The sequence below is a fragment of the Excalfactoria chinensis genome, chromosome 25 (genome assembly GCF_039878825.1).
Source record: "Excalfactoria chinensis isolate bCotChi1 chromosome 25, bCotChi1.hap2, whole genome shotgun sequence".
Lineage (NCBI taxonomy): Eukaryota > Metazoa > Chordata > Aves > Galliformes > Phasianidae > Excalfactoria > Excalfactoria chinensis.
In genome coordinates, this window is record NC_092849.1 from 2,740,063 (window position 1) to 2,758,036 (window position 17,974).

The 17,974-nt window shown below is 42.9% G+C and overlaps 1 protein-coding gene across 3 annotated transcripts in view; it reads left to right on the top strand.

Annotated features, from left to right (window-relative positions):
- Positions 1-17,974, top strand: part of ANTXR1 (ANTXR cell adhesion molecule 1) — a 64,072-nt gene that overhangs the window by 22,114 nt on the left and 23,984 nt on the right. The window contains exons 11-14 of one of the 3 annotated variants that reach the window (XR_011905848.1): positions 2,117-2,186; positions 2,766-2,844; positions 8,185-8,276; positions 15,923-15,964. Coding sequence is in view for 2 of the 3 variants with exons in the window: in XM_072357189.1 (XP_072213290.1) it covers positions 2,117-2,186; positions 2,766-2,844; positions 8,181-8,276; positions 15,923-15,964 (287 nt within the window). In the remaining variant the exon portion in view is untranslated. Of the gene's footprint in view, positions 1-2,116; positions 2,187-2,765; positions 2,845-8,180; positions 8,277-8,605; positions 8,744-15,922; positions 15,965-17,974 lie in introns of those variants that run through there. The other 2 variants (XM_072357189.1, XM_072357190.1) reach the window with 2 other exon arrangements.

Below are 17,974 nucleotides of genomic sequence, written 5' to 3' on the forward strand. Positions count from 1 at the left end.
GTCTTCGTTCTCTTATTGCGTGTGTAACGAGACAATGTCATAAACTCATGGGTGTTAATTATATGTTCATAAATGAGGGTGAGAACACCACCAGAGTGCCACAAGGGACCTTGCTCACCACCAATATGCACCTTCCATGCATGGGCAAAGTCAGTGGGAAATGCTACTGCTTTGCTTGGCTACTCTGCTGCAAAACTGAGTGCTTGCATATGATGCAAGCTCACCATGAATCCTGTGCTGTGTGTTATGTGAAGTGTGAGCATCACAGTGTGCTTTAAATACCTGTTGTCTGTCAGGCTCTCAGAGAGAAACTTGCCTTGTTGATGGTGTGGGGTTGCAAAGGAAAACCCCGTGCTAAAAAACATCTGCTCCTAATGCTTAGCATAGTGGAAATATTAGTACATGTTCTTGCATCAAGGCTGTGGGAAAGCAGGAGTAATATATGGTGCTTTACAGGCCAAGGGCAGGAGCAGGGATCGAGAGGGATCACAGAAGCTTGAAGGCTGCTCTCAGTAGCCAAGTCATGATGCAGAAGTGAAGCCTATTTGTGCAAACCTTACGGCTGGCTGCAGTGTTTCATTTTCAGCTGTTTGCTTGTATGTCAACAGCCCTTAATAAAAAACAATGCTGTGGGCGATGCAAATATTCAAGTGTGTGTGTATATAGGCAATGGGATTTGCTAGAAGCTGGAAACATAAGGAAAACTTCAGTGAAAGCTACAACTTTTCGCTACCATTTCATTCTCTGATGGAGTGTAGGAAGTAAACGTGGCTGGGGTTAGAGTTGAGTTAGGGTCATGATTAGGGTTATAATGAAGTTAGTTTTAATGTTAGGGTTCAGTCTGAGATGTTGGAGTTAGGGTTATTGTGCTCCACTGCTATCATTCATATGAACGAATCTCCCAGCAGCTAAGACTGAATGAGGCTCAGAGCTGATGCTTCTTTCAAGAAGATTACCACATTCTTTGTTTTTTTTGTCTCTTTGTGGCTTTTCCTCTTTCCAGTAGCACCTGAAATGGAATTATAGCTCAAAAACAAAAGGCCAAGCAAAACAGACCAGTTCAACTATTCATTAGATTGCTCAACTCTCATTCTTGCTCCTTTCCATCCTATTTCTGTCAATGATGCCAGTTAGGCACCAAACACTGCTTCCAATGTTCCTTATTTCAAACAATTATAGCTGGAAATCTTTAGGAAATGTGACAATATTTGCTAACTGCTCTCATTTCATGTATATGTAAGCATATCTAGAGAAAGACCCTAGAGATGGTTCTAACTACAGCTGGAAGAAAGCTTTCCAATGCAGTGACACACTTCTGGAAACTGCTGATTCAGCAGAGTCAATAGGAATGTGTGGTTTCCAGCCAAAAGTAAAAGAAAAACCAGCCTGTCTGCCTGGTTTTCTCCCAACCTGCCTGATCTCTCATCAGCTGGCAAATGGGCTGGGAAGTTCCTTAGGATCCCCATCTCTCTGGTGATGAGGGAGATAGTACAAAGTTCTAAGTCTATGAAAGAACGTTGGCTGATGTTCATCTATCCAAGGTCAACTCCTATTGTTATTTGGTTGTTGTTTCTTTTCCACTCTGATTTAAAAGCTGTATCAGAGGCAGGGAGATTTGATTCATGTTTAGACAATTCTGCCTTGAAGTTGTGAGATTTTCCATAACATATGCTTTTCTTCAGCCAGCTGTTTCCAGTCGTAATCTATTGCATTGGACCTGTTGGTCCTTACTGGTCTCTTCCAATGCAAGATATTCCATGATTCTCCATCCAGGCCTTCTATACAGGGGGCTGTGATGATTTACTTTGTATGTTCAGTTCTGTTGTGACTAGGATGGAGGGCATGGGGGACTTCAGCAGCACCAGTGGCTGCAGGAATCGGGAGGATGTTGCCTACAGAATGGGGATGGCAGACAGTACTGGGCTTCTGATGCCTTGAGCCCTGCTGTAGGGCATCACAAGTGAGGAAAAACATTATTTATACCTATATTTTATATGTATATATAGATAGATAGATATGGATATATAAAACCAAGCTGTCTCTAAGTATTGTGTTACTGATCTGGTAATAAATCTCTGTATCTCCCTCTTCTTTTTTCCTTTCTTTTTTTCTCCAGATGAGAAGCCTTTTGTTGTGGAAGATACCTATTTACTCTGCCCAGCACCTGTGCTGCGAGAAGTTGGCATGTATGTTTTTTCTATGTACTCTAATACTTGCTTTGCCTATGGGAAAATGACAGTCTGCCTCATCTCCCTATACTCTGTTGTTCTTATGTGTAAATTGTTCTCACATTGCCTTTTGTATTTCACCTTTGAGGAGCTCGTAGCTTCTAGAACATAACTTTGTAGGTTGAAGGAGAGGGTTGTTCGGTATAATTGGTTGGGGTTTATCAGGTATGGCACATCTGAGTGCAAAATCTGGCTGTGGCATGTTTGCATTGCTAGTGTCAATAGATTTAGATGCACTCTTTGAAACTATCTCAACTCAGGGTGGTTCATTAATAGTTATGTGACAAGACTTTGGACCCCCATATATGGGGACTATATGGGACTTCAGTGCATCAACAGACGTTTCTCTCTCTTCCATATAAGCACAGTGAGGGAGAGACAATAGAAGGGTCAATAATCCTCTCAATGACAGAAAAGCATTCCTGCCTCGAATGGGAAAAGTTTTGCTGCTGATCCTAAAGTCCAGGTTCCAGAGGATGTTACCTAGAAGAGGATTGTGGACAGACAGCCCTGACTTATTTCATTGGTGTCTTTCAGGGAGGCAGCTCTTCAAGTTAGCATGAATGATGGTCTAAGCTTCATCTCCAGCTCTGTCATCATCTCCAGCACGCACTGTGTAAGTTCTCATTCACAGACTTGAAATGATTCAATAGGATGAATGCATTTAACAACAGACGTGTTTGGTACGCTGGCATTAAGGCTCCCAATTTAGTCACCCTGATGTGTGAAGGTCTTGTTTAACTCTTTTCAAGGTGAGCCTGTGAGAAAAGAAATGCAGCATCTTCTGTGCCATAATACAGCAAAGCTCTTGTGCCTGCAGTAATCATCTTGGCCCTTATATTTACATGCACAGATCAGAATAGAACTAGCAGCCCAGTTTCTCATAAGTTTAATATTGAAACGATATTATACTAGTCAAGGCCTTGATCTTTATTTAATATTTAAGTCTCCTAGGAACAAGATTGCAAAATAAGTATCAGTTTTATCAAACAGTGCATGCTCTAAGAGAGAGAAAACATTTTCCATCTGAGGCAAATAGGTCACTTCTTGGCAAGGAACAAGGGATCAAGGTCTTTGCCTTGAGTGCATCACAGCTTCAGTGCTGTAATTCAGCAAGCCTTGATTCCTGCATTTGCCAGAGGTCTCAGTGCTCCTGTGCTCACGTTGTCTCTTCCAATGCCAACTGCTGGAAATGGGATACTGGGAAATATTGCCTTGCCCAACACAGTCATTTTTTGTGATGCTCCCAAGGCAAAAAGTGTTTTATTTTGCTTTTTTTCCCCCCAATGACATCGCCTTCATATACAAATAGTGATCATGGGGCAAATGTAATGTTCTTGAGCTTTTGTCCCTTTTAGGAAATGACAGTTTTGTGTCTCTTGAATGCGGCAATGCACATCCCTCTAGCAGAAACTCACTCCCTTTGGGATCAGGCAGCTTTAGCTTGAACCCATACTGCCTAACTGAAGTCATTATTTGCATTTTTTCCACTTGAGGTGTAAAATCTGCTACAGCATTTCAACATGGAGAAAATGAGAGCAGGTTTGGAATGAAGGCATATGTAATGACTGATTTAATCTCCTTCCTGCTCTGCTGAGAAAGAATGAAAGACATTCTGTTTTCCAGCACTAAGTGACAGCACTTGTCATGACTCTCAGCACCACATTTAGACCTCACTGGTGAATACTGTTGGTGGTTTGGGGTTTTTTTTGTTGCTTTTCTTATTCTGAAGATGTAGGTACAGCTGAAGCAGCCTTGCAGCTTCCACATGTTCATTCAAATCTGGGCATACAAGCCTGCAGATGGAATCCACTTGCCTGTATTGCACGTGTCCATTGTGCTTCATGGGACCTCTTGCTTTCTATAGCTTTCTGATTCCTGAATTATGGCAGGCTTCGTGGTTTGCAGCCAAATGCATGCAAGGGATGCCTTAAATTCAACTGGTCAGGCTCTGGTTTAGTCTTCCTTTGGCTCAATTGCTCGTGCTTTCCTGCATCAGAGTGCAGGCATGGCAGTATACACTTTTATACCCCATTTCCACACATCACAAGAAATTACTCCAGCAATATGTTGGTCTGGGGTATTTTGGGGGAGAGGTTGCATTTGGGAGGGCGATTCAATACCTAAACTGGGCTTGCTCCCATTCAGTGCTAGTAGATATCAGCCTTGCCTTTCCTGAAAGGCTGGTGTTGCAAACCTGCACCCACCATTCTGGGAAGAAATAGCATCTCTGATCCCACATTTCCGATTGCAACGATAGATGAGACACTAAAGCAAGCTTGATAAAATAATTGAGTCTCATTGCTTCAATGGGTGTTGCTTTTGACAAAAGGATGTGTGAGTACTGACACACTTTTCTCTACCTTTCTATCCCCTTTCTTTTCTTGTTTTCCCATCTGAAAGAGACTGGAGGAATTTGTATGTTGAGTTAAACAATAGCGGATGGATTTTGTCTTCAAATATGGAGAAAGAGAAGGTCAGAAATTCAAGAAAGCACTGCAGGCCTGTAGCAAAATCTGATGACTCCCTGCAGTGAAGGGGGTTTTTTTTATTCAGAAGGAATGTGATGCAGTGCTAACACAGGGATTTTTCAATTGTGACTTTGTTCTGGGCTGCACAGTAAAGGCTCTGCTAGTTATCGCTGGGTCTGCAGGCAATTAAAGTGCATTTACTATTGTATCAATAGAGGCTTTATGAAACTGCAGAGCAAATTTAATGAGCCCTTTCCTAGGCCCTTGACCTGTGTATTATTAATTGAGGTATTGCTCTGTGGGAACTCCAGGGTGCATGGATCTGTTTCTAAAATAAATGAGTCTTAGTTGTTTTGTGCTGCAAATGTAGTAGGCAGTGAATGGTTTTGCCTCTTAGGTCACCCTAAGAGTTAAACGTGCAGAAATTATTTCACTCTAATATTGTTGCATGGGCTGTTTTATGACACCTTTAAGTGAGGCAGGCATTTGAAAAGAGCATTCTCCTAAGATCTGGAAAACAGGATTCCTAAAAGAGACCAGAGGAGGAATCATAGAATGGACATTCGGAAAAGCCCTTCTCCACAGGGCTGCTTGCAAGTTCTTCTCCCATCTGTACTCATATTTGGGATTGCCCTGACCCATGTGCAATACTTTGCCTTATTGAACCTCATTCATTTCTTCTGGGCCCATTCTCAAGCTTGTCCAGGCCCCTTTTACGTGGCATCCTTTCCTTCCAGGCTGTCGAATGTGATTCTAATTGAAATGAAATTTCAGAAGGAAACTTCTGCCATGCGTCTTGTTGTGTGGGTTCAGGCCATGCTGGTGTTTGCTTAACCTTGCTGAACTTGTGGCAGGCTGCCTGTGGCAGCCCATGAGGAACATCACTGGTCAGCCCTTAGGGGGGGGTATGTGAAAGTGTTACCTTGAGAAGGTGCTGCTTAGATTTCATATAACATTTCCTCTTTTTATGCTTAAATGCTACAAATCTCAGACAGAAGCAAGGCATTCCAGAGCTGGCAGCATGCTGTTTTCCTTCCTTTCCTGCCTTGCAAAGAAGTAAACCCAAACAGAGCCATTTATGGCTGTTGTTATGACAAAATGTAATTCCACAGAATTTTGTCTATTATTCCAGTTGCTGTTCAGCTCCCAGAATGAATTTAGCGTTCTTCTATTGAGGGCTGCCTTCAGGCAAAGCTGGAAACCAAAATAACTGCTTAAGTTTCACCTCCAAGACTTTGCTTTTCAGCTCTGAGTGTCAAGGGACAAGAGAGGGCTCTTTCAGTATAGGAGCTCCTCATTCAAAATGGGAAGACCTCCAACTGGTGCCCATCATATGAAGGGTATTTGATTGTATTGAGGAGAAGCTCACCTGTCCCACCAAGCCCTGATGTATATAGTGCCGACTCCCAGATGCAACGCCTTACATTGCAAGACTGGGAAATGTTGAATTTTACCCTTAGTTCTGCCCTGTTTGTCTTCCACTGGTCTTGCTAACACTTCTGTTTATCTGGAAGCTTGTGGGTATTTCTTTGGAAGGAAAAACTGAGCATGTTTTCTTAAGTATAAACACTGCAATCGGGGATTAGGGAAATGTTTTCTCCAACCAAAGACCTTCCCTTGTAGTAGAGGGAGCAGTAATTACTCCTTCCCTCCATGTGTGAACCCTTCAGGACAAGGGCTGTCCTTTGCTCTGGGTTTGTACAGCATGTGGTAAAGTGAGGCTTCACTGGTGTTTATATTGTGCTGTAAAGCAAATAACCAAGGATGCTGGAAGAATCTTTTGTAAATGGGCTCTCATCTTCTTTCAGCTGTGGAAGGAAGGGAGGGAAATAAATCATTTCATAGGAGCTCCAGTAGTTAAGGGTGAAAATTCTTCTTTGTTTTCAAAATGAAAGCTGTTTTCATCATCTGAGTTGACAACCTTTATTCAATGCATGTGTCAAACTTTCCATCTAAGCAAAGTTCAAGCTCTACGAAACTATGGATGCTATACAGAATGATAACTAAATTATAGGAGAAACTGACAACGTAAAGGTAAAACAAAGCAAAAGCGAGGTTTGGGGTCACTTTGGTGATTAGGGTAGGTTTTATTATGTATGTATGTGTTGTCCTGACCTGTCCAGACTATTTTCCTCATCTTTGTTCAAATATAAGAAAAGGAATTAATACCAGCCCCACATTTTTGTGTGCCTGTCTGGTTTTGATATCGGAAGACGGCTCATTCCTGCAGGCTTGTCATGCAGTGCTGGCTTTGGTGAGAGGCATTACCTGAGTGAGAAATGTAAGTTTTGGCAAATGAAACCCTTTCAGCTCCTCTGGACTGTTTCACTGCTGAGAGATGCAGAATACCAGCTGGCCACATCAGCTGCCTTGCAGAGATCCAGATGTGTTAGGGTAATGTAAACTACTCTTTCCAATACAAACAAATTCTGTTAAAAACCGGTTAAAAGACCGGTTTAATTTGCCTTGTATTTTTGCAAATTGCTTTTAAATTATTCTTAATGACAAATTTTATTTCAGTATAGGCACAGGAGGGGCAGGTAACTTTTAGATGTAAAAAAAAACCTTCCTTCTTTCCTCTATGATTTCATAGCAGCAAAGAGTTGGGATCACATATTCCAAAGCGCTTAACATCAGCACGTTCCACTTTGTGGATGATGGATGTTACTTTATGCCATCTGTCTAAAGGAACGACACCAAAACGTACAGCTCTGTCTTCTCAAATGAGTTTTATTTTGTGTCGGGGTCCAGTTTCCATTTCCAGAGATGTCTTGGGTGAATTCTCCTGTGCGGACTACATCTTTTTTATTTCCAAGTGTCAAAGATCAGATTGTCTTGATCCAAGATGTCCAGAAATGTCTTCTACACTAGAAGAAGGTTTGGAAAACGCTCTTAACCTTGATTGTTTTTCCATTATTCTTGCCATTTTGGTATGATGGGAGATTGTCTGGCTGTTGAATTAGAGCGAATTAAGCAGGCACCCAATTTTCCCATCCTGCAGGTCAGTCTGCTCTTGAATGTGTCCTTAGTCTGGCTTGGTGATCCTGACATTTGGGTGGGGTTTTTATATGCCTGGCTCTTACATCAAGAACATCTCAGACAGGCTTAAGTCAGGGATGCCTGCTTGCTTACCTCAGAATAGGGTGATAGTGGGGAGACACAGTATAGGGAAGCTGGCATGCCTTAGAGAGCTGAGAACATCTGGTTTGGATTAAATCTAATCGACAAGAAATAATGCACAAGGAAAGGAGAATGCTTGACACTGCAAGGAAACATGGTGTTGTGAGCAGTGGGACTTGAAAAAATACATACATTTTGGGGAAAACCAAGTCAAAACTTCCTACAACTCCAAGAGATGGACAAGATGCCTCAGCCTCTTCATAGGAACCGAGGATGGGGAAGATGCCCCATTTAGATGCAAGAGGGAGGAGAACTGTGTTGTCTGCTGGTGGTATTCACATGCTCTCTGTTTCTCTTCCAGTCAGATGGGACCATCCTGGCTATAGCTCTGTTGATCCTCTTCCTGCTGCTGGCGCTGGCTCTCCTCTGGTGGTTCTGGCCTCTTTGCTGCACAGTGGTAAGTCCTCCTCACCCTGCTCTGCCTTCAGCTTGCTGACAGCTCCATGGCATTTCTTTATGATGAAATGTTAAGTTTTACTTAAGGTAAAATGCAGGGTAGAAATGGTGGGTGGGGAAAGCAGCAGGTCAGCATTGTCTGGGGGGAACAAATGAACAGAACAGAATGTTCTGAAGAGTTAAAAAGCGCAGTTAGAGATCTGGTGTCAGGAAAAAAAAGGCAGACAAAATGAAGAGAAAACAGGAGGAGGAGGTCAGGGGAGGTAAGGGGCAATCAGGGACTTGAGATAAGCTTTTCTCTGACTCGTAACCCTGCTGTCTGACTCCAAGGACCTGTCATACCTCTGTACATCTCTGCTGATTGTGCCCTAGGGCTGCCTTTTCCAATGGGAATCGGGGTGAAGCGTGCAATTCAGTGAATCTCAGCCTTTGCTTTGTGTCTCATTTACACACTAAATACAGAGCGAGAATTACTGTCAGCAGAACTGGGGACTGGTTTTGGTGTCAGGCTGCATATAATGTTTCGAGTGCACCTTTTAAGATTATCCAAACTGACTCAAGTTTCTGGGTCACTACCGTTGTTCCTGATTGTAAATCTCTTACACAGTTGCCTAAGCTTACATTGTGTTGTAGTTTGCTTCCTTGCAAGCTGTGGATCCACAGGCATTGCATGAGCTGGTCATATCTGAGGGGTCTTTGTGTGAGATGTGTTTCTCTATTCAGAACGAGTCTTAATCATCTGGGTCTGTTTCTGGATGGGTAAGTGAAGGGTAGAATGCTTCTTTTCACGGTAGTTTGGCACTTCTGTCCTGAGCAGAAAACCAGAAGGGGAAAAAAAATGTACTTATCTGGACTTATCGGAACAATAAAAAAAGTACAGCTCTAAAAATGGACAAAGGATCAGCAGAGGGGCAGATTTCTGGGAGTTGTTTGTCTAAACTAGATGGGCTGTTCCCAGCAAAGTCAGGCCAACTTCTTTGTTGGCACATCTGCATGGGAGTCAATGGAGGTGAACCTATGAGGGGTTTACACCAGGATATAGTGGAGAACTGAGGTGATGGAGAGGCTGTAAGTGATGCTACTGCTTATGGGTTCTTTTGCAGGAGAGCAATGAGGCTGATAAGAAGGCATGAATGAAAGCAAAAAGGTATAGAGTAGAGGGACCGTGGAAATATAAGCATTGAGATGGCAGTGCAGGACTGCTCCAAGGGGACGATATGGGGTCAGCAGTCATAGAACTGTGTTGCTTTAAGTGCATGTTGAACACAACCCTTTACATGCTGGAAAGGTTTTAATTCAGGAAGCTGAGTGAGATCTCTTCAGGACGGCAGAGCAGTATCCTCAGTAGTAAACCAGCAGCGGAGATACCTCACTGTGCATTTCCATTCTGTAAAAGGCAGAGACAAATCCACATTGGGGCACCCAGCCTGCTTGGTTTAGGGTGGGGAGAAAGAGAGCAGAGCATCACTGCTTATTTACTAGTTTAGCAGTGGGTCATCAAGGAATACAATGTCATAAGCACAGAGTGAATTAAGGGCAGAGGAACTGGCTTGCACAACAGACAAGAGACAGGCAAGCAATAACCTCTAATAATCAAACCACAGACCCAGAGACAGTGATGTGAATTCAAGCCTGGGGACATCTCAGAGATAATTGTGTGTCTGTCTAGAGGGGGAAAAAAAATCCAACTTTTTTCTTACAAAGAATAAATTTGAGTGACAAGCGCATTTCTAAACCCTGAAACTCCCTTTGGCATGTGCTTTAATTAAATAGGAATCATTACTGTCCAGCATCTCTCCAGGAAAGACAGCAAGCCAGCTTCACCCCTGGAGTAAAGGCACTGAAGTCAATAGGCTTACTCTAGAGATTTATCTGGAACTCAGTATCTCCTTGGCATGCACCCATAAAGAAATGCTGTTTCCAAGTGTATCCAAGTTTATTGGTCTCAGAAGTATTCTGGGACGAAGTCTGGAATTTACCACTCAGTTTACAGTAGATGCAATTGTTGCTTAGTGGATCAAAATAATAATTAGACCTTTGCTGTGCCTGATGCAGGCAACATTTCCCTTGACATCCACAGGGAGATGCAAAAGCATGGAATCCACGTGCTAACTTTTGAGGTGATTTTAAGCAAGTTTAATGAACAACAGGCAGCAAAGAAAGATATTCTGCAAAGCATACAACTCCAGCACTGTACACATTAAAAGAATGATGACAAATACAAAGACATCATGGCAGGATGACCTCAGTTTTCCTTAGAAGAGCACATCTGCAAAACAGAAGGTGCCAGTTCCTGGCCTTAATGATGCTTTTGGACATTTGACTTTCCATAGCTGTTGTTTTCCCCTTCCTCCCCTTTCCTGAATGTAGGGTGACCTGGAGAGATCAGAGAGCTCATAGTAGAGCTGTGTGTGCTTATACGTTCCCTAGGTGTCCAAAGGTGAGACTCAGTTCCAGGTAGGAGGCCAACACAAGGTCTAGTTTTAATATAGATGCAATCCAAGTAAATGCAAATATTTGTAAGACAAACACATCATAAGCTTTCAAAATAGTCTTAAGGAGGGTTTTGCAGGCGTATTGTTAGATTGGCTTGGAAATTAAGTTGGTTAATTTGTTTTGGATGTATAGCAAAGTCATAATACTGTAGTTGAAAGTCATATCTATGATGGGACGGTACCCATGCTCCTCCCATTTTGCACCTCAGTAGCAATTGCCTGCTCAGAATATATGCACCCTCTTGCTTATTTTTGTACTGCAGCTTCTTAAACTGCAGGGGTGTGGCTGGCATATAAACGAGGTGTTGGTATTCAAGCTCTAAAGCTGCTTTCTGGAAGGAAGCATGGAAGAACCCAGCAATTTGTTTGGCTTTAAGTCTGTAGTGCAGCTGACCAGAAGTTTTGGAAACAAAAATCTGGATGGAGAAAATACAGAATATGTACGTCTATTAAAAACACATGCAAATTATGGCTAAACTGGAGGAAGAGAAGGGGAGGAAATACACATACACTACAGTAACCCTGGAGAGTAATAAAATTACATGGTGCACATTGGCGTGATGGAGATTACTTGTAAGGGCCCACGTATTCTGATTCCCACCCACTCCCATGTGCACGAGGCACCATATTTCTGCACTTCAAATGGTTTTGGGAGAAGAGATTCATGAATTGTATGAAATGTTATTGAGACAGACAGAGAGAAAGACACAAATGTGCTGGGGAAAATGGCTCATAGACCCCACAGCCCCTGTCTTTAGTTCAGACCAAGCCAAGTGCTCAGCCAAGCACTCACCTAACACAGCATGGTAGTTTCACCAAAGCTATCGGAGACTAAACTGGTATCCACTCTTGCTGCCACAAAGGAGTGTCATCATTTATAGCACAGTCAATAGAAACTAATTAGAGCCAAAAAGTTAAAGCCAAATTCTCCAAAGTGTCCCTCAGTTCCGGAGTTTCCAACCCAAAAGGTCTTCCAGGGGTTCACTATTTAGAGAGCACTAAGAATTGCCTTTTGAAAGCCCTTTGCTTTGAGATGACATGCGTAGACTTCAGATTCCCAAACCACTTTCCTTGCTAATGCATCTCTTTCAGGCCCGATCCAAAGGCCAATTATATTAATCCTAACTGCCTTCAGCACCTTTTGTTCCAGACCACAACAGAGACTCAGCGTAGAGGAGGCACTGGTGTTCTTTGCCCCAGTTGTGCATGGAAAGAAATTAACTCAGTAAACGTTATTTCTTCCTTTGTTTTTTCCCTGGGCTCCTCTCACCTCTTCCAAAGAAAGTTGGCTAAGCCCAGCTGAGGAGAAATAGCTCATTAGGACTGAGTCTTACTCAACCAATAAACCCACAAGCAATCAATGAGTGAGAGTTAGGGCTTCTGCAGATAGCTGAAAGTAGCTGTGATGATTTCCTTTTCTTTAGTTCGGAAAATGAAATGCATTTATCTGCTCTTCTAAAGCAAGCGGGTCAGGCACTTGGAGCAAGACCCGCTGATTCCGGCCCTGTCTGTCTGTGTGATTGAAATGGCCTAGGAAAGGGAATGACCTTTGCAGATGCTACATTTTCTCATGCATTCCCCCGTAGAATTGCATGTCAACCCTATTTGGATGCAAATTATATCAGAGCTATTTATACGGACGGCTGCTTTCTCCCTTCCCCCCTCCATCTCCGTGATGTCATGTCTCCCCTAAGTGTGTGGATGATTTTGACATGTCTGCTTTGAATGTTTGCACGTGTCAGCTTGAAGTCTTCTCCGTGAAGCAGTCTTGTCTCTCCTAGTTTTAATGAGTTAAAATTGAGATCCCTGCATCCTCTTCCAGGCTAAATAGAGGTCAACTGAAGAGAAAGTATGAGATAGCATTCCAGTTCGACTTCATTTGCCCCTGGGAAGAAAAATGTACTCTATTGCAGATGAAAAAACAGGGATAGGCTCCTGCTTGTATTAGAAACCTTGTACTGTAGACAAAATCTCCAAGGGTTTAACGGATAGTTACAACACGAGGCAGACAGGAAACAAATAGAAAGGAAATGTTCCTTTATCCACTTCATAACCGTGCTATGAGATTCTGTCACAGGATTTAGAGGAGGAAGAGAAAGAAGGATCCATCAGATGGGTCATTGTTAATGTTATTTAAAAAAACAAAAACTGCTTGTTATGATTGCTGAGATACACATTCCATATTATCAAGTAGAATGTGAGCAAATAAGAGCAAAATCCACTCAGTTAAATGCATTTTTCCTTCCTGAATTTTTAGTTCTAATTAGGGGCAAAATCCTTTATTTTATTGTATTGTTTTCTCATGTAGTCCTCAGTTTAAGTTCTGTTCTGTTCCATCTTCAAGCAGATACGTTTCACTGACAAGGAACACATTGCCCCTATTTATCATATAAAACTCCAGGGACGGTAATTGAGTATGTGTTTGCTGGACTCTGCTAACTGGTGGAGCTTTTTAGGCTCCCAGGATGGAAAACATTCTAGACACATTCCTGGAATATGCAAAATTTGGATTCAACGTGTGCTGTCTTTGCTTGTGCCTGAATGGCTACAGAAATTCTCATGGCAACAGCAAATACATCCTCTCCATGCTTTTCCGTTTCCAGTAGGTTGGCTAATAGGATTCTTTTGCTTTCACGCTGGGTTGTTCAGCAACATCTGCTGTGTGACATCAGGGTAGGTTAGCTACCAGAGACCTGTGTCGGTCATATACGTGCTGAGACCTGTGATGGAAAGGCAAAGAATCACTTTGCTGTCCTGACTTTTCATAGTTATGTGTGCAGAAGTGCTGACAGCTAAGGAAAGCCAGTGGTCAACTGTCCATCCCTCAGGCCTTGACTTCTTACCAACAAAAGACCATACTGTAAAGTTTTGGTGGCATGGCAGTGATGTAGAAACCCTCAGGTCTTCCTAACCTACCAAGCAAATATGGTCGCTTAACCACATTTTCCTTCTTTCAAAGGCAAAGGCAGGAGATGCAGTCGCAGCAGCAAGCCCAGAAATGGCTTGGGGTTATCAAAACAATTGCAGCACACATGAACAAACACTTCAGTGTTGCCAAGTTAAACTAGCCTAAGCATTTTGCTTGGCCAAGCATGCTCCCAGCTGATTGCATTCAGCAGGTCCATGTGTGTCATCTGGCGAGGCAGAGGGAAGGCGAGAGGTGCAGCCCAGAGCAAAATGTGGTGGACTTGAGCCTTCCGTGCCAGCGTGGGCTCTATCTAGAAGCATTTTCTTTCTTGAACTTGAGTAATCATTTCTCTTCGTGCAAAACGTACAGGTGTAAGACACTGCCTTTCAATTCTGGGATCCTGTTGAACTCCTTTTGATCTCCCCTTCATTTAGCTTAAAACCTTTCCCCCTTGAGCTGTCCCTATCTGGTATCTGAAATTTTTCAGTGTTTTGTTTGGGTTAAGTTTGTATCCAAACTTTGGATTTGGTTTTGGGTTTGGATTAAAGGTTTTGGTTCAAAGGGAGGTCTGCTGAAGACTGACCATTATAGTGACAAGTAACCAAAACATCTGAAAATGTGGCTAGAAAAGCCTTGTGTTTATTTGGTGCTTTGTACATGTGTGTCACTAATTGTGTCATGAGATGTACAAGAGACTGTGTTGTCGCCAGCTTCTCCTTAGGGACATCTCATTTGTCCCTAATGAGGTCAGTGGATTTGTAGCCAAGACTTGACCCGTGGTTCTACTGCACCAGAGCAGGAAAGGGGTGCACCTACATCCCTCCTCAAACATCATCCCATGCTTCCACGTGGGCTTTGTGCCTCTGTGCACATAAACAGAGGTTCAGTGTTGGCACCCAAGCATGCAGGGTGTTTAGCAGAGGTTCCTCAAGGACCCTAAAGGCCAATAAAGAAAGACCTGCTGCTCAGGAATGGGATATGTAGAGAGTGATGAGTAAAAAGGACTGATCCAGCCTCAGTCTCCTCCCAAGCCAAAGGCACATGCTCCTCATTAATGGCCATGTTGCATGACTTGGGGTTTGCAGAGGAAAATAAAAACAGTGAGCTCATCAGAGAAGTTAAAACACCAGTGAAGGAATTTTTTGTAAATATTTATGTCTTCGGGGCCTTTAATATGATTGTCATTTTTCTCTTCCTGCATTTAAATAGCCGAGCTGTTATTGTTTGGAGCTGTGATTTTGTTTTTGAAGGGCAATCTCTCAGCCTGTACATCTGCACCCCATCTCTAGGGAGCCTCTACACCCAATATATGGTCCTGATCGGAGATCAGCACCCCCAGCAGCATCCAACTCATTACCTGGTGCATAGAGAGGGAGCTGCTTCATCCAGATGGACTTAAAACTACAGCAGCAATTCCATCCCTGGGACAGCTGCATTGACACGAGTGGTTAGATTCAGTGTTGCCTGCCATGGCTGTGCACTGGGGTCCATTGCGTGTAAAGGAGAGAGATTTGACGTGCCTGTATGCAACTGCTTTCCCTTTGGAAGGTTCTCTGTTGCTCTTGGAGTGGAGGGCTGTGATGATAGCCAACTGCCTGCTGAGCTCGAGATGCAAACTTTTTGCATGAAATAATAACCTCACGCCCACATAAACTTAAGCTGTTTCTATGGAGAATATCCTGGACCGGTCTAAAACCTCACCCTGATTGCTTTATTAGTTAGAAATCCTTGAAGAACTTTCAAGTGTATGTGCATATATGCATGTACATATATATGTGAGAACATATATATGCGGATTTTAAAGAAAACCATATGAGAGTTGGATTTTAGTGCCTGACAGTGTGAGAAGCATTCTTTAGGAGAGCAATGAGTGGCATTCTGGAATGGTGTATGGCTGTGGGAGACAGCATTTACTCCACTCCGGTGTCTATGGGGCATTTTATTTCACCTTGCTTTCTCTTTCCAGTCTTTGTCTGTGTAGATGATAATTAATTTGAGGCAGGACACGTGTGTGTGCAATGGCCAGTAGAAGGATATGCTGAATATAACGTGTTTGTGAAGGTTAAACCATGATTGTTATCCATGTGCCAGCACCATGGCTCCTGTTGGGATATCAAGGAGCATCCAGGGTGTATTACTTTGGATTTGCTGTCACTTCAAATGGAACAAGGGTCGGTCACATAATGAGCAACGTTTACATCATGATCATTTACCACGTTTTTTTTTCTTCATTTATCCTTCCAGATCATCAAAGAGCCCCCTCCACCTCCTGCAGAAGACAGTGAGGTAAGTAACACCAACAACCCAATTTCCTTGATGTTTAGGACAAGATTTTGTTTGTCTTCTTGGTTATGATGCTGCTGCTGCATGGCAGAGTAGGGACCATAACAGAAAGTTAAACCTTCAGAGCTGGTAGGGACGGAGGGCAGAGGCAGACGGTTCTTTCACTTGGTCAGTGTTTAGTGCATATAACCCCTTGTGGCAGCTGAGCACTAACTCATAGTGCTTGTCCTTTGGACTTCAATTGCTATGAGCAAAAGCAGCCCACAAACTTTGCAGTTGTGCCTGAAGAGGACAGACCAGACTCAGAGCAGATGTCAAACCCAGAACAACCACCTCAACACCAGAAGAGCTGCACCAACTGGGCGAGTTTTAATGGAGGAAAACAGTGAAGCATGTTGAAACCTTCAGCTTATTTCTGCTTGCTTTTTCAGCTTTGATCCTCTGAATGAAAAGGAAAATACTCGTCTAAAATTGCACATTCAGCATCACACACACCTCCAAGCCAAGGGACTTAATTGCTAAAGTTAATTAAAATACATCATTTTAGAATGCTGGTTTTCTGGCCAAGGAAAGGAAGGGGAAATTACATCTCTGTGCTAAGTAAGAAGGCACAATTTGTGTATATGGAAGCCCTTCTACAACCCTTCTAAGTGCTGCAAAAGCAAACCAGTTGCTGCAGAATTGAGCCAGTTGCAGCAGACTTCAGGTTCATTCTGGTTAAACTGGTGTATGGATGTCTCTGGATGTGTTATATTTTCACTTTAATTCTGAGAGGAAGAGTCCATGCAGTTCTTAAGATGGAACAGTCCTCAGCTCATCAGCTTGTATTACAGCTTTCCTCTAATAGCGTGTTTGCCAATGGCTTCTCTGTATAGAAACAGAAAAACTGCATTAATTTGCTACCTGTAGTTTACCTGCTCCCCTCTTAATGCAGTTTATACAATATTCTAGATGTTATTCCTGCTGTTTCTGTTTTGGGACCTTGGGATGAGGGGATTTAGCACAGAGTGGGATTGACAGTAATACAATTCTTTCAGAGAGGATTGGACCCTCCAGATTTTCTGCTTTGCTATAAGCTAATAGAAGATGGAGTTGTTTTTCTTACAGTGTGCAGATAGCTTTCTCCCTTGCAGAAAACATAGCAACTACTCATCTCCTGAATGAAAAAGTGCTAATCCCTTAAGCAGCAGCATTGCAGTTACAGTGTGATTCTTTTCTTCTAAAAACGTTGGCAAAAATAAGACAAGAGGAATTCTTACATCAGCAGATCTGGGAGCTGAGGCCCATATGTCTCTGCAGGGCAAGGAGAATGCATTATACCGTAACAATGAGGGGAAAGCAGCATTGCTGTCAGAAACCCACAAAAAGGTTTTATGGAACTCTACTTTAAAGGCCTTTTGAGACATATTGGACTGTTGGTGAAGGAAATCATTACTGGCTAGAAGCTTCCAATTAATTCATTCTGAAATTGCAAGTGTTGTCCGCTCACCGTTGTGCTCTTCAGATAATGCAGGATGCTGGATGAGGCTGATTGAAGATGAAGGACAGCTGGCTTTACTTAGAGCCAGGAAAGATTGAGTTAATACCAATCAGAAGAGGTGAATGCCTTGAGGAGTCAGCGAGCACCTTGCTGGCCTGCAAGTGATGATAGTGGATCAAAGCCACCTTCTTCTATTCCCCGTGGATAGGAAGGCTCTTTTTGTCCATGCTGGAGGAAGACACAGCTGCTTTTGTTCAAGCACCCATCACCTTCAGGATGGGCTTATTGGAACAACTCATTTGACTTAGACCAGAAGCGTACCAAGAGGCTGAAGTTGGTTCTCATTATTGCAACTCATCTTCTACAGAGAGAAGGAAAAAAAAAGGCATTCTGCAGGACCTTCCAGCTATTTCCTGACCTGTGCCAGGGCTCTGCTACTGGGCTGTACTAAAGGACAAGTTCTGTTTGTGTCCCCAGGAGGCACATGCTCTTCTTATTGCTTCCCTGACCTTCTAAACACCAGGCAATGTCAA